The 22,742-nt window shown below is 43.5% G+C and overlaps 1 protein-coding gene across 1 annotated transcript in view; it reads left to right on the forward strand.

The window, feature by feature from the left end:
- The window catches only part of CCDC178 (coiled-coil domain containing 178), a 434,648-nt gene extending 412,291 nt beyond the window's left edge, over positions 1-22,357 (forward strand). The window contains exon 20 of the mRNA XM_088469772.1: positions 21,533-22,357. Within this exon, the coding sequence (XP_088325898.1) occupies positions 21,533-21,685 (153 nt within the window). The 3' untranslated portion in view covers positions 21,686-22,357. The remainder of the gene's footprint in view (positions 1-21,532) is intronic.
- Positions 22,358-22,742: the final 385 nt, after the last annotated feature.

The following is a 22,742-nucleotide window of genomic DNA, read 5'->3' on the forward strand; positions in this document are numbered from 1 at the left end:
TATTTTTTTGCATATTTGTCACACTTAATTGTTTCAGATCTTTAAACAAAATTGAATGCAAGACAAAGACAATCTGAGTAAACACAAATTGCAGTTTTTAAAACATTTAATTTATTAAAGGAAAAAAAGTTATCCAACACCTATATAATTATAAACCATTTGAAAAATTAATTGACCCTAAATTTAATAATTGGTTGTGCCAATTTTAGCAGTAACAACTGCAACCAAATGCTTCCGATACCTGGAGAGCAGTCTCTCACATCGCTGTGGGGGAATTTTGGCTCACTCTTTGACAAATTGTTTTAATTCAGCCACATTGGAGGGTTTTCAAGCATGAACAGCCTATTTAAGGTCCTGCCACAGCTTTTCAATTGGATTGAAGTCTGGACTTTTAGTAGGCCTCTCCAAAACCTTAATTTTGTTTCTTTTGAGCCATTCAGAGATGCACTTGCTCTTGTGCTTTGGATTGTTGCCTTGCTGCATGACCCAACTTTCTGGTAGAGTGCAGAATTTATGATTCCATCAATTATGGCAAGTTGTCCAGGTCATGGAGCAGCAAAGCATCCCCATACCATCACACTACCACCACCATGTGTCAGTGTTGTTATGATGTTCTTGTTGTGGAATGCTGTGTTAGCTTTATGCCAGATGTAAGGGATCCCATATAAATCTTTCAGAAAGTTCCATATTTTGACTCATCAGTTCAGTACACAGAACATTAGCCTAAAAGACTTGGGGATAAATTTACTAAAGTTCGATTTGTTTTTTTGTGTGTTTTGACATTCGATTTTCATTTGATTTTGCATTTGCAGATTTACTAAAGGCAAGATCGAATGTAAAATCAAACTTAAAACCGAATTTCACTCAAATCCCACTCAAAATCGAACATTGGAAAAACATCAGTACTTTTACATAGACCAACACACAAATCCCTTATTTACTATGATTTGATTTGAAATCGAACACAAAATCGAACTTAAAATCCCCAAATGAATAGACCTGCTTCATGCTTTCGATTTTAGCATGAGCAGGTTAGATTGACACAGATACATGCATACATCAGTGAGATGCATGCATGTATCTTACTGTAAAAAGCTTAGAGATAAATAAAATAAAAAAATTACATGGGGTCCCCCCCTAAAACAGAACCAGCCCCGGACTTTTCATAGCCAGCCCTGGTTATGTAAGTACAGGGTAAAAATTGCGTAGGGCTCCCCCTGTACTTAGCACAACCAGCACTGGGCTCTGATCTTGTCCTGGTTCTGGAATTACAGGGGAAAAAATGCGTAGGGTTCCCCTGTAATCTCCAGAACCAGCACCGGATTCTTTCTAGTGGGGGGCTGATGCTACAGCCAGAGGAGCCCTTTCACCGCCTCCCAGCCGAAGCATTATCCCTGACCGGTAGTCAGCCCCGGCCAGGGATCCCTGGGGAGTTGGGCCCCCTCTCCCAATAAAGGGGTCCCCATCTCCAGGGCATTCCAGACCTAGACCGATAGCCCGGGGCTATCCCCGCTACCCCTGGGCGGTGGGTGGCGGGTTGATGGTGTAGTGTAAAAAAATAAGAGTATAAACATTGTCTTTACAGTAGAACTGCAGGTCCCAGCAAGCCTCCCCCGCATGCTGGTACTTGGAGAACCACAAGTACCAGCATGTGGGGCATTAAGGGCCTGCTGATACCTGTAGTTCACCTGTAAAGGAATGTTTAAATAAACACAATACACACACCATGATAGTAAATTTTAATACATAAATACACACTCACACATACTCACCTACATTACCTGGACTCGTCCCCTTCTCCCTGTAGGCATCCATGATCTTCGTAAAATAAGAAAACGAGAATCGCAATCCACGCCACAGGCAACAACCACAATGGTTGTCACCTCCCTAATGAAGAGCTCAGAAGCGGCTCTACCCTTTGTAGAGCCATATCGGAGCATTCATTGGCTGAGAGAGGTCAGCCCCCGCCTCTCTCAGCCAATGAACGGCTCCCTCCATTGAAGTCAATGGAGAGGCGCAGGGTAACTAAAGTTTATTCTGCGATTCCCACCATTGACTTAAAAAATAGAAGAAATCAGGAAGGGGCAAAAAAAATTCACGGCACTCTATATTGTTAACGCTACATAATTGCTCCAATTAACTATGGGCCTGATTCAGACACGCTCACGAGCGCTGAGCGCTCGCAAGCGGGTCGATGTTGCCCAAGTGCACTTATGTAAATCATAAGATAGCTCAATGTCATTTTGAAGTTCTGTATAAGTTTGAAATGTGGGCAGAACTTTTTCCTGTGCAAAATCCATGTGAGGTCTAAAATGGATGGGGCCATGCATTTGTGAGTCTAGTCATGGGCATCGGAACAGGAGGGAGCCTTGCCCCCCCAAACTTTTGAAAGGCGCGGCGGCGGCCACGGATGATCAGGGGATGTGCCTTATAGCAATCGGCTGCATGGCCCCTGCACTGTACGGAGGAAGAAGTGTAATGTGCGGTCTTTAAATTAAAAGACCGCACATTACACCTCCTCCTCCGGTCAGTGCAGCCTATTGCTATGAAACTACTGCTCCAATCCCTGCACACCCAGCAACAGGTAAGAAAGAGGGAGGGGCGCAGGGGCATCAGAGCGCCCCCCAACGTAAAATTGTTCCAATGCCCCGTGAGTCTAGTGTTGGTTTTGGTGTACCTGTATTTTTTTAATCACATGTCAAAGGAAACATGAAAGCAACAGACAGTACACTATAACAAATCATTCCTACCAATGACCACCATTCTCCTAGACATCAATTACATTAAAGTGGGTCCTCATCACTGCTGTCTAAATTTTCTGAGATAATTTGGGGCCATGACCAAGAACCTGTAGGCAGAAGGCAAGAGGTGTGGAACACCCAACGAAAGTCATCTGTCTGCAGGTTTATTAGTCCTAAGTGCTCACAGCCCTGCCAGGCCTTGAAGCAGGAAGTCAGAAACCTGTTTCCACTGCTGTCACCAGTTAGAGTCTAATGATACAGTACCTTGGCTCCATGTAAAGAGAACTGAGAATGGAATATGGTCATACACATTAAGCTGGAACACCTGCCGAGCTGTTATCTCTCTAGAGAAATACAAGAGACTATCATAATTGATCCCTCTCCAACTGGTGTTAAGATTACTACTTCATTTTTGTGCTGTGATATTGAGAAGTTTAAATGGCTACAAGTACTGCTATTATGTTAAACATCAAAATATGGCTTAATTGTACAATGGGGCTCCATTTGGCTGATAGAGCCAAAAGCACTCCAGGGCTTGCGGCAGCGAGACCCTACCACAAGGGTCTCGTCGCAAGCCCGATGGTCGCGATTGTCTTGACCATCGCGACCATCATTTTGGCCGCTCGCTATAGCTGTGGGTGGTCACCCACACCTATGCGAGCGGCCAGGAGGCCGCTCCAAAAAGAAAGAGGGACGGCCCTGATTCAGAGCAAGCGCTTTGTCAGAGCGTCCAGCTCTGAATCAGGGCCTATGTCCCATCTCTTATAGAAATACAATATATTTAATATTATGATAAATCTGTTCCAAGGCTCGGAGTACACTGCTTCCAAATTAGAAGCTTAATCATGGACTGCATCTGAGCTCCTTCTCTCATTACTGTTATTGTTATTCCTACAGTACCTGCAAATAAAAGTCTTCCTATAAATTAAAAGAAAGAAATCGGGAATTAGCCCCTCTGATGAGTGGGCCCCTCTCCCCATACTGATAGTAGTAAAGATAGGCGAGAGAGCCATGAGTATCAATAGTGCAGTACGGCTCAGTAGCATAAATTCTGAGGTGCTGGCACCTCTGCTATCAGAAGTACAGTAGGTAGAAGATAGCTACATGTTGGATATGTGACCACTGTAGCTATGTCACTGTGTGACATTGTTGTGGAACAATGCAGGGATTAAGGGCCTGATTCAAAGCCGGACGCTATTTGTGCTCGCTCGTTCAGAAAAAGGGGCCGGCTATTTAAATTGAGCGCTCGCTCTTTGCGGTCTGTTGACGCCTCTATTTTGTAAAGACGCCCCCTGGCCGCTCGCATCCTACGTCATCTCCGCTATTTATTTGATTAATCGAGTACATTGAAAGGCATCTGAACTGCTCGCAGTGCTTGTGGTAGGATTTTCCTACCGCAATCATGCGAACAGTTCAGGCTAAGAGACAACCAAGTGACGTGGTCGATGACGCTGCTTTGTTAATTATGCACACCCTTAAAACGCCCGTTTTGACCGTTTGGCACGTCTGCGTTCGGATCACCACTCCCCATTTTCAAGCACCTTCCCCTGTTACCACCCACAAACGCCTCATCCTGTCCCGCTTACGAGCTGCTCTGAATCAGGCCCTAAGAGTGTAGTCAGAAAAAATAATGCTAAAATAGATATTTATCTGCCCTAATTGCTTTAGATTTACACATTGTCAAGTAAAACTAAATATCTTATTAATTTCATTATAAAGAGAATTCTGATAACCAATGTATGGTGAAGCCCATTCTAATATCCAGTATACAATTGAGTCCTATTTTAAAGTCCAGTTTACAATGGAGCCCCATTGTACAATTAAGCCATATTTTGATGTTTAACATAATAGCAGTACTTGTAGCCATTTAAACTTCTCAATATCACAGCACAAAATTAAGTAGTAATCTTAACACCAGTTGGAGAGGGATCAATTATGATAGTCTCTTGGATTTCTCTAGAGAGATAACAGCTCGGCAGGTGTTCCAGCTTAATGTGTATGGCCATACTCCATTCTCAGTTCTCTTTACATTGAGCCAAGGTACTGTATCATTAGACGCTAACTGGTGACAGCAGTGGAAACAGGTTTCTGACTTCCTGCTTCAAGGCCTGGCAGGGCTGTGAGCACTTAGGACTAATAAACCTGCAGACAGATGACTTTCGTTGGGTGTCCCACACCTCTTGCCTTCTGCCTACAGGTTCTTGGTCATGGCCCCAAATTATCTCAGAAAATTTAGACAGCAGTGATGAGGACCCACTTTAATGTAATTGATGTCTAGGAGAATGGTGGTCATTGGTAGGAATGATTTGTTATAGTGTACTGTCTGTTACTTTCATGTTTCCTTTGACATGTGATTAAAAAAATACAGGTACACCAAAACCAACACTAGACTCACGGGGCATTGGAACAATTTTACTTTGGGGGGCGCTCTGATGCCCCTGCGCCCCTCCCTCTTTCTTACCTGTTGCTGGGTGTGCAGGGATTGGAGCAGTAGTTTCATAGCAATAGGCTGCACTGACTGGAGGAGGAGGTGTACACCTCTTCCTCCGTACAGTGCAGGGGCCATGCAGCCGATTGCTATAAGGCACATCCCCTGATCATCCGTGGCCACCGCCGCGCCTTTCAAAAGTTTGGGGGGGCAAGGCTCCCTCCTGTTCCGATGCCCATGACTAGACTCACAAATGCATGGCCCCATCCATTTTAGACCTCACATGGATTTTGCACAGGAAAAAGTTCTGCCCACATTTCAAACTTATACAGAACTTCAAAATGACATTGAGCTATCTTATGATTTACATAAGTGTTTCTAATAAGCAATAAAATGACACCAGCTCTAAGAACAGTTCACACAGATACTGTTTAAATGAATTTCATGAGTTTCTACCTAATACCAGGGTTGCAAATTGTACATATGATTATTGCAAAGACAGTGGGCTATACTGTAGATGAGAAATGATATAAAAAACTCACAAACAGGCCACTAAGAAGTAGCACAGTTCAATAGGTAAACAAAAAATATAATAGAACTCATGAAAAATAAAATAATTTATAAATAACCACAAGATAAAATAAATAAAAAGAGAAGCATATACCTCTACATACATAACTACTGCAGAGGTGCTGATTGATAAGAGGTAAGACCTTTTTAGTATAAATGTATCATTCGTTAGGTTACACCCATTTAAGTGATTATGTGTATGTTTATTAAGATATTGGGGCCTATTCATCATAACTAAAAAATCGATGGAGGTAATTAGGTTTAGAACTCGCATGGAGTTCTATCTAATTACCGGAGGAACTCATCATTTCTCCTCTCCATCAAAATATTTATGAGAAAAATGCAGTGTATTTCCAGGCGCCAAAAACACCACATGCAGCACCCCTATCCTCAATAGGTTATACCCTAGAATAACTCAAACAATGTAAAAGCAGAATAAAATAAACTTGGGGTTAGGGTGCGCTGGTATCAATATGTGTCAAAACATGAATGGTCTTATCATGCATATAGGAATAATGAAGAAAATAATAGAACAGGTACTTCCCTTTGATAAACAGTGCTTGGGAGTTCTGAGTTAATATATTCCTTTACTTCTCATGTGTTCCAAACCACATAAAACATAATGAAAAGAAGGGGAATCATAGTGTAATCCATAAAAAACAATACAATTTATTCAAAAAATAATTCAAATGACATAAAAAAGGTCCATTAAAAATTGTCATATAAAGACAACTGTAGTGAATTTCATAGACATCCAAAAATTGGTGGTTGCAGGGTGTATAATTACCAGATATCCCCTTGCATAAAGGCCTGTAGAATGCCACAGCTTGGAAGCCTCTGGATGCTTCACCTTTCAAATCCTTTGTGTCGGGGGATAATACCAGGAATGTCCACAACGGCAACCTTCAGTCTGTGTCTCAGGCCAACGCGTTTCGAGAGTCTTAGCTCTCTTCCTCAAGGCTATGTGACTCAGACTGTACAGAGCATGCTTTTTATCTTACTTTCCAAAACTACTTCCGGGTCAATTCACATGTGATCGTTGTAATCACCTAAGTATATCTTAAAATATTCATTCTTATCTCTCGGCTACATAGATGCATATCCATTTTTTTATAAAAATGTTTCTAAAATCAACATATAGATTTATATTCAGTATACTGACGAAAACCGGAGTATTAGTCCGAACTTCCGGTTTCGCGGAACGTGATTTCTGTAGTACCAATAGGTACAACTATAGCGTTCCGCCCTGCAACGATGTTCCCTCCACATCTGGAGGGAACATCGTTGCATGCACAGTAGACTCCGGGCACTAGAGTGTGCCCGGACTCTACTGCGCATGCACAGAATGCCGGAAAATGGCCGCCACGTCCATTTTCTGGCATTTTGCGCATGCGCAGTAGACTCCAGGCACACTCTAGTGCCTGCAGTCTACTAAGGCTCCGGTTGCTGGCTAGCCGCGTCAGTCGGCTGCCGGCCACAGGGAGTGCACACAGGCTCCTTCCTCTCTTAAGACGCCCCTGGCTGTGATGAAAGATCAAATACTATCTTCCCCTCGTCCACTGGTGGCCCCTCCTCGTAAACCGCCTCTGTCGACGGTAGATACGCTGGTACCTTCCCCCAAAGAGGTCATGGTGCTAGCTAGTTTAGAACCCATATTATCAGAGTCACTAGTGACTCAGCCATTGTTCACACAAAATCACTGTGCACACACAAAATCCTGCAAGGGGCAGTCGCCTGGTAATAATCTACCAGATACTGTGCAGGTGTCCAAAGCCCAGGGTAATTCACACCAGCGGGTGAACTTACCCCACAATATAAGTCCTAACGGCGGCTCCTGGCGGGACGGCGCAACTCCATGACGTCCTGATGATGGAGTAATAAATTCTCGGAAACGTTGATATTACTTACCTGCATATTGGTGACTTCATTGATCTGAGTGTCGGTGGTCAGTGTTTGTCTTCCGGGCTCACCAGCTGAGTCAATTCACGGAGGGCACTGGGGACCTTGTCTTGTATATTACTAGAGTGGCGCCTGATTAGGACTTTTATATATATATATATATAATATATTTATACAGTGTAATGTTTGTGTGTGAGAGCTCTAGCAGATGATAGAAAATGTGTAGTCATCTGTGTCCAATTTAGCTAGCCAGCCTATTATTATAATACTGTATTTGAAATATGAGTCAAGTGGGTACTACAGCTTTTATTTCTGAGTTATGGAAGCAAACACATGTGGCTAGTCAACTGCAAATTCTTAGGAACATAACAATGTATTCAATGAAAATGAGGCAGCACTGAACATTTCCTGCACAGCTTTGCAGGTTTTAAAAACCACACAGCTAAAATATGTCCTCTGAACCTCTGCATTCTGGTAGTGTGACAGTCCCTGCAACATAAATATAATACCAGTCTCTCAGGGATAAGAAACTGAGAAACATAGAGATGTGACACAATAAGATGAGAACATGGAACTGTTCTACATTATACTGAAAACACACAGCAGTGATGACAGCAACTTATGAACAGCAAAAATAACATAGATATGGTTTACACTGTTGTACCATTTGCCTCATGAAATAGGGCTATACTTGTATACGTTACACAGCACATTACATTTACTGAGTGTCATCTTTTGTTTTATGTTGTACAGTCATGTGAGGTAACCAGGCATAATAAAATGTGTATAATAACCCTCTTACTGACTTACAGTAGACTATGGGGAAATCAAATTCAATTTCACTGTAGAGGTAGATGCTCTAACAATGGAAATTGATTACAAGTAAGTAGGAAATGTCAAATGTATTAACTAAAATGCAAGAATAAGAAAAGCATTGCCTGTCTTCAGATGATAATGTAAATACATTGAGCACAGTGAAAGATGTGAGAAGACTATTACTTTTTGGCAATAGACAGAGCTCTAGCAAGAAAAACCTAGGGCAGGACATAAACATGGTGGAAAGTATTGGGCCAGATAATTACTCTGAGACTGTTCTTATATAAAGGTAAGGTAAGAACCAACCAGCTGGTTTGGCTGATTGTCAATTGGCCAAACTTATGAGCAATTTGGAAGCACGCTTGCAGAGCTATATTGCACAGATCTGATAGTTTTGGTTTCGGACTGAATAACCAGATCACACAGTATAGAGGCATTTTCCACTTTTAATTCAAAGGGTGATCTCACAAGATACAGTGTTCAGGTTCCTAGCCAACCTGAAAACTTGCCCATACACAGTACAATGGGATCGACCACTTTTACCAAAAGGGACCAAATAGTTCACCAAGTTCTCATCATGTTTGGATAATTCACCATTCATTTACTTATGGTGAACTCTGGGTCTCATTCAGACCCGCTCGCAAGCGCTGAGCGCTCGCAAGCGGGTCGATGTTGTGGCCCTGCGCACGTTCAGCGGCCGCACTGCGCATGCGCAAGACATGGAGCTAGAGAGAAATTCTCTCATTCCGGGGCTCACTACAAAAGGAGCGGCTGTCGATGGTGATCGCACCGTTTTCTAGGCGCGGTGAGGGGGGTGGCTGGCCAAACTGAGGCGTTCCCGAAGGAACGCCTGCCATTTGGGGGCGGCCTCACTGACAGAAGCGGCCGCCCTCATTCAGAGCGAGCACTCGCATTTTGCGAGTGGCTCTGAATGTACTAGAATGGCAGCATTGGTTCACCCATTAGCATCAACAAATGAGAGAGAGTGCAAAACACCCTATGCTGGCCAACAGTTGAACAGCTGCTTTAGGAGCCGATTCAGAGATGTGCGCTGCTTCGACCGCCTTAGCGTCTTTTGCCGTAGTTGCATCTGTGAGTTTGCATTACTATAAGCCCTTCCCTGGTGTACAAAAAATGAGACTGAATGTGCCCACTGTGGTAAAATTGGGTATGGGGAGCTGTCTCCTGGAGTAGACAGTATGGGTTTTCCTTGCAGCAGCCAATTCTAAGCACACCACTCCAGGGTGTTTGATACAAATAGCAGCAGCTATTTTTATTTGGAACAAAAGTAAAAACAAAACATAAATCTTAGTCTGTCCGGCTCTGACTAAACAAAATGCTTCCTTCTCTACAGGTGAAAGGACCTACAGTCCAACTTGGAAAACAGCACTGACTTCCAGTAGTAATGGTGTCTCTCTGCAAGCCAGCAGCTTGATCCCCAGGCAGTTAGAGATTGATTGGAAAAACTGACACCTTTATTAGCCTCTCGCAGGAGGTCTGTCAATAGAGGCTGCTTTCTAGCCTGATTACCACCAGACAGAAGCTAGATATCTGGGACACACATAGCTTCAATCCACAACATCCCCAGTGCTTTTGTCACACCACTTTGACCATTTTTAAACTATTGATTGGTGAGTCTTTAGATGCAAACATTGGTTGCACCATCTTAACTTGCACAGCACCATATTAGGTGCAGATTCTCTGTCAGATTATGTCCTCCATTGTGAACAATTCGCAACCAGTTTAGCTACGCGCTCACGACACGCCCATAGGATGGACCATCTTTGTGTATCTGAATAGCCAGCTCCCAGTTACCGGCCAAGAACACACAGCACATTATTATTATTATCCTTCATTTCTATGGCGCCACAAGGGTTCTGCAGAGCTTAACAAACCATATAAACAATTGAGCAGAACAAAAGAACAGTGACTTACAGTAAAAGACAGTGCAAGACAAGAACATGGTATATAAACTTTGCAGCAACAGTCAGAGCCCTCAAATAAGCAGTGATGTACACAGTAGTGGCTCCAGGCATGGGCAAGCCGGTCCGTTGTCCGGTGCGCCACTGTTTCCGGAGGGCGCAGGAAACGCCCACCACCTGCCCGGAGGTAGAGGAAATATTTAAGCTCAGGGAGAGGGAGCGGAGGAGGGAAGGGGCGGCAACTCCATATGACAGTCACATGACCGGAGAGCAGGATACACATACCAGTCTTGTAGCTGCTGGCAGCAGTCATGATGACGATGCAAGGCCGTCAACATCATGTATGAAGGCCGATGTACCAGGGCTTAAGTCAGGCCAAAAAGTCAGGCTAAAAATTTCAACTTTTACCAAAAAAATTTAAGCTAAGTCAGCTTTAGAGAATCAGAAAATTGGCAATATGCCATTCACTACATGAAGTGGCAAGGAAAGGATAAGCCATTGGCCTGTATTTATGACTGATGGTTCTAATGATAATTTAAGCCCCTCTGCTTGTAGGAGATGTATAAAAAAAAATTTACATTGTTAAGACGAGTAAGACATCTTAACCAACTGTGTGCTTGCAAAAATCTGAAATCCCAGAGGAGAGTCCAAGTGTGTCCGCAGTTGCCATGTGTGAGCCTGACTTTTCTAATACTGTACTTGAAGAGGATCCTCCTTTCACCATTTGTGTGCCTTCTGACGTAGAAATCGAGGATGCTTCTGTGGAATTGCACGAGGAGAATGAGGAGGATATTTATGTAGTTGGCGATGACACCAAGGATTATTAGGTTGTTGATGAGGATGTTGATGGCGAGGATGTTTGTGTAAACACTGTAAACCAGGCAACAGTTGTTGTTGTCCATGGTGGGAAAAATCCCATTGTTGCCATGCCTGGGCAAAGGACCAAAAAATCCACTTCTCATGTGTGGAATTATTTCCACCTAAATCCGGACAACCATTGCCAAGCTATTTGTAACCATTGCCAAGTAACAGTGAGCAGAGGCAAAGACCTTAATCATCTTGGAACCTCCTCCCTGTTACGTCACTTGCAGCGCATTCATCAAATTAAAGCTTTGGGAACAAAAAACCGAACAACAATCAGTCCAGTGTCACCTAGCTGCTTCCTTCTATCTGGATCCAAGCGCCTGCAATCTCCACCACCAACACCTGCATCATCATCAACATCCTCATTCATGATTGGAAGTAGTCCTGCATCCAATTTCATAAGCATGACTGACTCATCTCCTATCCGTGATTCCTCCGAAGGATCCTTGAGTGATGCCTGTTGCTGCTGCTGGGGGTGGATCTTCATCCCAGAAAGGGACCAAGAAGACTACTACTAGTAGTAATTTAAAAAAACAATTGACTATTAAACAGTCCTTTGATAGAGGAAGTTTTGTATAACAGCTGTCACCCAGTTTCACAGCTGATCATTGACGCCATGACGGCTGTGCTAGTATTAGATGGTGAAATAATAAAAATGAGGATGATAGTGTGGAGGAAGTGCAAAAGGAGGATGAGGGGGAAATTTGTGTCCTATCTGACACAAATGTGGATGTTGATGAGGATGTGGTTTGCGTAAATCAGCCACCAGTGGCAGCAGGTCTTGCTAATGTTAAAAAGAAAGCCAGAAAAGCAACGTCTTGGGTGTGGAATTATTTTAATCTAAATTCTGACAACAGTTGTGAAGGCATCTGTTCCATTTGTAAAGCCAAAGTTAGCAGAGGAAGGGACGTTAACCATGTAGGCACCTCCTCCCTGTTACATCATTTGCAGCGAGTTCATGCAATTTGTTTAACAAACTTATAATTTGTAAATTAATAACAAGCAGTCCAGTATCAGCTACCAGCAGTTTGGACCAGCACATGCAATCTCCACCACCAACACCCTCATCATCAACCTCCTCCTTAATAATTGAAGGTAGTCCTTCCAAAAAATGTTTTGTGGGGGCCCATACAAACCAAGGAGTTGAGCCACGAAAGCGTCAGTCCTAGTGGCTAAAGTGCTTGGTAAATGATAATATTTAATTATAATTAGTAACATTTCTAATATAATTCATCCAAATCTTCAAATACAGAAAATAAACACTATGGAGCTGATTCAGAGTTGCAATGCAATTGGTCTCTGGTCTTCAGCTGCACATGCATCTAAATCGCACTGCGCCTGCGCCCCATGGTGTATACGCACAGAGGTGCAGTTGCGATTGAAACACAGCTAGAGATGTGCGCCGACCCCCGTGTTTTGGTTTTGGAACTGAATCTGGTTTGGGATTTTTTTCCTTGGTATTTTGTTTTTCGGTTTTGGATCTATATTTTTTCCAAAAAATTATATAAACAGCTAAAACCACATTATTAACCTTAATAACAATCATTTTCATGCATTTCTAGGCATTTTTGACCACCTCACAATATTGATTTCACTATTTTTTACCAATATAGACCAAAGGCTGCAGCAAGCTGGCTAAAGTAAGCAACAGAGCAGCAGAACAAACGCAAGGCAGTTTAAACAAATATCAGACGTTTATGAAACATTGCAACACAGCAGTGGCAGACAGGATGGCAGTTCAATAAACTATAATAATGTCAGTTGGCAAAGCCCCAAATTGTGCCAAATGTAAAGGAAAGAGGTGCAAGATGGAATTGTCCCTCCCACCCACTCTTATGTGGGATATTAAAAAGGACATGCACAGTTTAACAAACCAAGCACTTTAGCCACTAGGACTGACGCTTTCGTGGCTCAACTCCTTGGTTTGTATGGGCCCCCACAAAACATTTTTTGGAAGGACTACCTTCAATTATTAAGGAGGAGGTTGATGATGAGGGTGTTGGTGGTGGAGATTGCATGTGCTGGTCCAAACTGCTGGTATATTCGCTATATCTTTCAGAGAAAGGAGAAAGAGGAATGATGTACAATAGGGCTGGCCAGAAATGATGACTCTTCTTTTCTGTCTCAACATAAACTATGGAAAAAAAAAACTGTATGATGCATTAAATTCATGTGTGAATTAAGAGAGGAGGTGGCCTGTGTGCAGTTTCCGTGTGTGCCCCCTCCTCTCTAGTGCCTGGCACAGGTGAGTAGACTCTGGCACTATGCATGTTTAGGTTCCCGGGAGCATGGCGCACACACCATGTTCCATGTGATTTTCTGCTGGGCATGCGCAAATTGCAGGGAAAATGGCCACCACGCCATTTTCCCGGTGATTTGTGCAGCACTGCTGCTGTCACCGCAGGACCCCAGAGAAATCATTTTTATACATGGGTGCAGGGTGCACAGTATGAACCCCCTGGACCTATTATAGATACGTCGCTGTTTAAATTCAAGGATGTGGTTTCAAACTACTGTACTGTACACCTGTTCATGAGAATGTTGTGTAGCAATACAATTGGAACCAGTGACTAAGAAATATAAACATGAATACTGATGCCAAAAGTTACATTTATCAGCTGATTTTGTTGATCAAACTCATGGGGAAAGGGGGGTTAGGAACCCCCGAGAGGAGGTTAGGGTTAGGCACTACCGGGACAGGTTAGGTTTAGGCACTCTCGGGGGGGGGGGTTAGGGTTAGGTACTATCGGGGGAGGTTAGGCACCACTAAGGGAGGGTTAGAGGGGGGAGAGGGTTAGGGTACTTACCTCCCCTGTCGGCATCTTCTCCCTTCAGATGACCTACAGTTGACCATGGATGCAAAAATTTGTGTAATCTCAGGCACATTGTTTGCACCAATGATAGGGCAGTTCAAGTGTGATGTTGGCTATGAAACCAGGCAATGGTTAGTTGTGCAAATATAAGGCTGTAATAGCTGGATGCACGGCTCTGTAAAATCAGTAATGGGTGCACAGACATCATATGCTGTACATACTGTATATTTATACAATTTTAATAAGTTATGGAATGTCTCAGTTGTGAGTGCTATCAATCTAAAAGTGCTATTGGTTATATTTTAGGATACAGTATATGTGGCTGCATCTGTAGTTTGGTGAAATATTTTTTTGGTTAGGTTTAAGTGGAGCAGGTTGGTTAATGGTTATGATGTCAATGGCCATACACCAGACCAACTTTCATCCAACTATTTAGTTGGTTGGAATGAAAATCTGGTAATGTATGGGAGCAAGTGACAATCAGCCATTTGCTCCCAAACCCTGGAAAACAGACGAAAGCTGTTCTGAAAGAGCGCTCGCTCTGAATCAGGGCGTTTCGTTTTTTTTTTTGTGCGGCCTCCTGGCCGCTCACATAGCTGTGGGTGACCACCCACAGCTATAGCGAGCGGCCAGGTTGATGGTCGCGATGGTCAAGACCATCGCGACCATCGGGCTTGCAACAAGACCCTTGTGGTAGGGTCTCATGGCCGCAAGCACCAGAGAGAATCGGCCGGAATCTCTCCACTGACATCACTCGTGATGCCAGTGGGGCCGCCCCCAAACAGCAGGGGTTCACATGGGAATGCCTCCATTTGGGAAGCCACCCTCCCTGGCCTGCCCACCAAAGGGGGCGAGCTGTCACTCAACATCGACAGCTCGCCCCCTTTGGTGCGAGACCCGAAGCAACGGTTTGCCCGTCGCTAGCTGGGTCTCACGCATGCGCACGACGGAGCCGTCTCCGTCGTGCGCATGCGCTGTGGGCCACCATTGACCCAGTTGCGAGTGCTCAGCGCTTGCGACCAGGTCTGAATCAGGCCCATATTGTTTAAATAAAACAGATTTAACCAACTTGACTGAACATGGTTTTTGTATGGTTTCCAGCGTTTGGGAGCAAATGGCTGATTGTCATTTGCTCCCATACATTACCAGATTTTCATTACAACCAACCAAATAGTTGTGTGGTTGGATTAAAGTTGGTCTGGTGTGATGCCAGCTTTAAGGTGCATACACACGTAAAGATTTTCTGTCCAACCATCCAACTAGTTGATTGGTTGGAATGAAAATCTGGTAAGGTATGAAAGCAAATGACCATCAGCAATTTGCTCCCAAACGCCGGAAAATGGACAAAAATTGTTGTTTGAACAAATTGTTTAGATCAACATTTAACAAACTTGTCTAACGACCATTTTCATCTGTTTTCTGGCAGGAGAAAATTGCTGATCATCAGTTACTCCCATACGTTAACAGATTTTCATTCCAACCTATCAACTGGTTGGATGGTTGGACAGAAAATCTTGACGTGTGTACCCAGCCTTAAGCTGGCCACACACTAGACCAACTTACATCCAACCAGCCAACTTGTTGATTGGATGGAATGAAAATCTGGTAACGGATGGGAGTTACTGATGATCAGCAATTTGCGCCTAAATGCAAGAAAACAGATGAAAATGGTCATTCAGACAAGTTTGTTAAATGTTTGATCTAAACTATTTGTTCAAACAACATGTTTCGTCCATTTTACGGCATTTGGGGGCAAATTGCTGATTGTCATTTGCTTTCATTCCTTACCAGATTTTCATTCCAACCAATCAACTAGTTGGCTGGTTGGACAGATAATCTTTAGATGTGTGGCCAGCTTTAGAGTATATGTTGGTTTTGTTTGTCTGATCTGCCTCTTCTCTTCTATATTTATTATATATTTAATTTTGTTATTTGATCATTAACAAAGATACAGTATAAAATTTGGTAACTGGGCATGTTGTTTAATTCAGTTTTGCATATTATTTTGTTGTACATTCTGGAATAGCTTGTGTGTGATGAAAATCTCAGCTCTGAGTTGCTCATATCAAGGTTGTCAGTGTACATCTTTGGATGGAAAGTGACATTTTCCTGTATGTGGTTACTTCTAGGAATCGATTTCTTTATTGCTATTGTGTAGTAACCTTTAGGGCTTTGTCGCTACAGGTAGTGAATAGTCACCTCTACTGTACTGTAGGTATTGATCTTTATAGGGGGCGGATAGTTTAATCTAGAACTCAATCCCTATGGGTAATACAGTAATGGTGCAACCCTCACTCTGAGGCCTGTGTGGAATGTGACATAAGAGACAAAAGGATGGCATGTCCGAGGTGCAGGGTGGTGGTGCTGCAATCCCATCATTCTGGTCGCAGTCAAAATGATCCAATTCAATGCAAATTACGTCATCAAACCAACGGGCCACCCACTTTCCTCATTCTGGTAGAATTGGCAAACATGAAAGACTTAAATATCTGGATGACACCTTGACCCTCCAGACACACTTTCTTTTAACTACTAAGACCATACCAATCAAATGCATATGTCATCATTTACATTAAGAAGAGCTTATTTGACTTTACCTTAGTCATGCAATAATAATTTGCTTTAGCTATTTTAGTTTATAATGGAGATCAAAAGTGAAATTAAAATACCTCAGAGTAGACTTCAAGAGAGAGCTTTGTGTTGATAGAGTACATTTTTATATGACAGTGACTGACAGTCTTTCAGCTAATAGTTGCTACTAATTTATGAGGCCCCTCCCCCTATGTAATTTATGATACCGTACTGTCACAAAGGTGTGCTGTGTAAACAAGGACATACAGAGAAAGGGGCAGATGCAAGGTTGCACACCAGTCTGTTTTGCACTTGGATCTTCCATTCTTTAGCACTGTGCATGACCTGTTGTCTAATACATGGATCTACAAGGGAAGTGGTATGAAATACCGCCGGCCGCATGTTCGATTCCCGGCAGCGCCTGGCCGACAACAGCAGAGTTCCCGGAAGTGGAAGCCCGACAGCGCTGGAAATCCCGATCATGGATAGGTAAGTACTAACTAAACTAACTCCCTAACCCTCCTTAGGGGTACCTAACCCTAACCTCCCCCCCAAGTGCCTAACCCCCCCCCCCTTCCCCGCTGGCTAAAGCCAAGTCCCCCAGGGGGGGTGCCTAACCCTAAGTCCCCCCCTGGGGTGCCTAACCCTCCCTCCCCCTAGCCTAAGCCTAGCCCTAACCCTCCCGGGGGGGGTGCCTAACCCAAAGTCCCCCCGGGTGCCCTAAACCTATACCCCCCCCCGCGGCTGTCCACTCGCGGCGCCCGGCATACCTTCAATCGGGATGGCAGGCTCTGGTCGCCCGGCGTCGGGGAAATGTCAGGCGTCTACATCTAGATGCCCGGCATTTCATCCCTCGCCGGGATATGACAGTCGGGAAGCCGGCTGCCGGTATTAAGGCAGCCGGCTTCCCGATTGTATACCATCTACAAGCAATTCCAATGCATATATATCTCATTTATGCCTCCACTTGTGGCTGAATCGGCGTAGCTGGGTGGCAATAGGGCGTTCATATGTAGACTAAGTTTAATAAGGCGTCTTGAGGACATGGAGATAGAAGTGCTGACTATGCTAATGTGTGCATAGAGAAGGGAAAGCCAGAGCACCTAGTGGTTTATTTACTAAGGTTCAGGTTCAAAACCTGACGCTTCCGATTGTGTTTTTGTCCAAATTTAAAAGGGCAATGCTTTTACTAGCCGAGCTTTGCTAGTAAAATCAGTGCCCTTTTAAATTACGGCCGTAAATACGATCGCACGGTCCAGGTTTTAGAACCTGGCGCTTAGTAAATAAACTCCTTGAGTTTATCTGGATATCTGGATGACATCCTGATTTTCTCTAAAGATATAGCGAGTCATCGTAAGCACGTATGCAAAGTGCTGTCACGACTTCGGAGTAATCAGCTCTTCTGCAAGTTAGAGAAGTGCTCCTTCGAGCAGAAGAAGTTGGCATTCTTGGGTTATATTATTTAAGGCTTTAGTCCCCAAATGGATCCCGAGAAGCTTTCTGCCATTGTCAACTGGCCACGTCTGGTGGGTTTAAAGGCGATACAATGTTTCCTAGGCTGCTATAATTTTTACCGGAAGATTATCAGGAATTATTCATCTGTTGAAGCTCCTACTACTGCTCTCACCAAGAAGTGCCAAGATACCTAGGTGTCGCCTCCTGAGGCAGAAGAAGCATTCGACCACTTAAAGCAGTGTTTTATCTCTGCTCCCATCCTGAGACAACCTGATTGCGACCAGCCTTTCTTTCTGGAGGTAGACACCTCGATGGTCGGGTTGGGCAGTGCTCTCGCAGAAGAACGAGGAGGGGAAGTGGTACTCTTGTTGTTTCTTTGCAATCAAGTTCTCAGCTCCAGAGAGAAACTACTCCATCGAGGATAAAAAATTGTTAGCCATCAAGCTAGCCCTGCAGGAATGGCAATACCTGTTGGAGGGGGCAAAATCCCCTGTGATGGTTTACACCAACCACAAGAACCTTACTTACCTCAAGACCTCTCACTGTTAAAATTATCGTCAATCTAGATGGTCACAGTTCTTTGAATGCTTTAACCTGGTGATCACTTACCGGCCATGCAGCGAAAACATCAAAACTGATGCATTGTCCCGGGCATTCAGTTCCGCTGAGGAGGATGACATGCAAGAGGATAAGCCTATTGTGAACCCAGCCTGCTTTGTAGCGGTAACTACTAAGGTTAAAATTCCACCCCGGGAAGACATTCATAGCACCTGAGCTCTGTACAAAATTGCTACAATGGGCTCATTGTTTGCGGTTCACCAGCCATGCAGGTGTGAAAAGAACCCTGGAGTTAATTTTTAGGGGTTATTGATGGCCAACTGTCCATCAGGATATTAAGGACTTCGTGGCAGCCTGTTTTACCTGCGCTCAACACACGGTTCCACCTCACTCGCCCTTGGGTCTCCTGCATCCATTGCCAGTGCCCGACCATCCTTGGAGCCATATTTCCATGCACTTTTACACGATCTGTCATCCTGTCAGGGTTTCAATACCATGTAGTGGACAGGTTTTCCAAGGCTGCTTACTTCGTTCCATTAAAAGCCTACCTTCGGCTCCAAAGCTAGCAGAGGCTTTTATAAAGGAGATCTTTAGGTTGCACGGGTTTCCTAAGGACATTGTTTTTGATCATGGGGTGCAATTTACTTCCAAATTCTGAAAGGCATTATGTAACTGTTTTGGGGTTAACCTGAGAATTTCATCAGCCTACCATCCCCCTAACGGCCAGACGGAGCGAGTGAATCAGGATTTGGAGAAATTCATCCAAATATACATGTCGGCCAATTAGAATAATTGGGTCTCCTTGCTGCCATGGGCGTATTTTGCACATAACAATCTGTACCATGAGGCATCTGGCCATTCTCCATTTTTCATCTGATACGAGCTACACCTTGTATTACCTGAACTACTGTACCAGCCCTCCGTTCGGTATCAATCCCAGCCATCCGTGACGCGGTAAAGCGGTTCCTCAATATCTGGAGGTGGAGAAGAATTTGTGCAGAGCCTCTTCGAGCTATAAGGTGTTTGTGGACTGTAAAAAGATGAGGGTTCCTTTACTGAGTGCTGGTGACAGGATTTGGTTGTCAACCAAACATCTACGATTGAAGTCACCAATAATGAAATTTGCTCCGAGGTTCACTTGGCCATTCTAGATAGTCCAAGTTGTAAACCTGGTGGTATACTGCCTGAAGCTCCCTGGCACACTTAGGATACCAAATGTCTTCCACATCTCACTCTTGAAACCGTTGGTTCTGATTTGGTATTCAAAATCCTGCAAATCCTCTTCAGCTATTCCAGTGGACCATCAGGAAGAGTATGAGGTGAAATACATTTTCTACTCTAGAGTTTCCCAAGGTACAGTTCAATTCCTTGTAGACTGGAAAGAATATGGTGCCGAGGAATGTTGTTGGGTCAAATTTCTTCAGAATTTCCCTGGCAAGCCATCTGTGGGGTGTTCGGAAACCACCCCTAGAGGAGAGGGTAATGTCACAGCGTAGCCCACTTACCACTTACTGGGACCGGCACAGCTGGAATACTGGTTGGTGTAGGGCAGTGGATTGGAAGTCCCCAGTGCCTGCTACTAGTGTTCCACTCCCAGCTCCTCTCGTCCAACCCCGGTAGTGGCAAGTGCAGGCATCCGCGGCTCTCCCAAGGGGTGCACGCTGACCTGTAGGAAGATTTAAAGGGACAGTGGTGCCAAAGGTGGCATCACGTTTGGCGCGAAGAATTGAACTCCTTCCTATAAAGAGAGTCTCTGGGCACTAGGCAGGTGGCAGAGTATAGTCTCTCAACCATACTCCAGCGTTGTCAGTGTTTTCAGCTGCTCGTTCATGAACTTGGCTGTGTCTGCGACCTGCGTCCATCTCCTCCCTGGTACTTCACTTGGTATTCTCCGTGACCTGCAATGTCTGCTCCCTGGTACCATCTTGTCCAGTCGGTTCTGACCCGGCTAGTCGACTACGCTGTTAGTCTTCACCATACTCCACTCCATCCAGAGTGAACCAGCTCCTGTATTAGAGAACCTAGTCTGATGGCCGCAGCTAAGTTCAAACTTCCTTGAAGTGGTCCCTGGTGAACACCGCCGGCACATTAGACTCTGCCCCTCAGTACTAGGTCTTGTCAATCCCAACAGAAGGGATAGCGTCCACTACCTTCCGTGACTTGCGACACTTGGGTGGTTTGTTATGCATATAAATGATTCATTTTTTATTGATGTAATACACATGGCTCAACTTTTTTCCCAAGTTGTATTGTAGTATACCATAGTAGTTATATAGTTTAGGTAACGTCCACATTCACCTCATCATATTCCATTTGGAGATACTGGTTAGCATTGCAGTTTTATAAATATGGTCTGAGACATCACAGTAGGTGACAAAAAATACCCATTGTACTGTAACTGCTATTACAATATTGTATTCGCTTAAGTGCAAAATCCGCCTTCACTATATTTTCGATACTGAATTTTTAAAGCACCTTACAACTTTATCTAATGTTATTTTGAAGTCACCGATATTACACAGTTAGGTCGACAGGAAACGGCTGGAAACCCAACTAATGCCATGATTGAGGGGACACCAGTTGCCTATGACTAAGTACATTGCTCCAACTTTTCTCTTGTCACTAGACATAGGGAAGGGAATAGAAATGGTAATGTACATATAAGCCTGGTTTGGACTATGGGAAAGTGGTATGATTGTTCTCATAACGCAGACTTTACGGGGCTGTTTATAGCCTTCCCCGTAGAGAGAAAGATGAGGCAAAGAAACAAGATATCTGATTGCTTTTATTGTTGTATTGTTAGTAAGTTTTCCATATGCTTGATTTAGTTATAGTACTTTGTTTTCTTAATTAATGAGAATTTATTGATTTTGTTTGTTTCTCTTTTCTAAACAGGAGGAGATGTCAAAAACAATTCAGCACATCTCTGCCTTCCTTACTTCTCTGACAGATGGCTCTCCCAGAGAAGACAGCAAAGAAAACAAGCAGTCTATCTGGCACGCTAAGACAAAAGACAGGGAAAGTCACACAGTTCACATAACAGTGTAATTGGACATTCACCTGTTTGCCATTTCACACTTCTATGGACGGAAAACACTCTCACATCCCAGCATGCTTTGCCATCCTTTTACTTACAGCAAATCCATAACAATGAAACAGGTGACTTTCATGCTGCTGTCAGGAACGATCTAATTTCAGCTCTGGGTGACTGATTGCAATTGGCTTTGCTTCATCTGATAATTAATCTATGTCACCATTAATTGGAAGAGAGAATAATTACTGGCGGTGTTGACAGTGACTATACACTTCCCCAGATTTCCCCATCGTGTTGGCCCGAATAAAGGCTTTTGCAATGAGTAGTTAAAGTTTATATAAACTATAATAATACCAATACCCTGGTGATAGTACCAGATACCCCACGTGATATATCTTTTTTTTTTCCTGTTTACAAGTCGTGTGTGTGTGTTTTTCTCTTTAACTCACAGCGAGCTGTCTCCCTCAATCACTCTTCAGTGTTCTATCTTAATTTTGAAGAAGTTTAAAGTTTTCAATGAGCTGGAGATGAATGATTAATGAATAAATTTAAATGCTTCATTTTGTCCATGGATCATTAGTCAAGTCCTTTGTGGTAAGGACCTGAGAAAGGAGTGAAAATTATTAAGACATTAGCTTGAAGCAAGCTGGAGGTAAATATTATGCACAGCTAGAAACTAGCGGGTAAAGGACTTACTGTACAGTATGGCTAATACAGGTTATAGGTCATGCCTCTTAGATGCAGATCCTGCTCTTAATATAAAAACATTAGTTTACATCAAGTGTTTGATGTGTTTTCAGTTATTGTTGTCTTGTGCCAAAGGAAGAAAATTTATTTTAGATAACGCAAAAAAATAAACATTCACACCATGTAACCCTACATATTCCATTAACTCAGGGGAGTGCCATACCTAGATACATGGAATATAGAGGAGGGTAAGAGCTATTCATAGTAGGGAAACAATAACAAATTGAATAATTGAACTTTGTTCCATCTAGAAATAAATCACTCAAGTAACTCTAAATACATCCTATTTGTTGGATTCCCAACAAGATTCCAACAGGTTACTGC

Source organism: Taudactylus pleione, unplaced genomic scaffold (genome assembly GCF_031769625.1).
Source record: "Taudactylus pleione unplaced genomic scaffold, aTauple2 ptg000093l, whole genome shotgun sequence".
Classification (NCBI taxonomy): domain Eukaryota; kingdom Metazoa; phylum Chordata; class Amphibia; order Anura; family Myobatrachidae; genus Taudactylus; species Taudactylus pleione.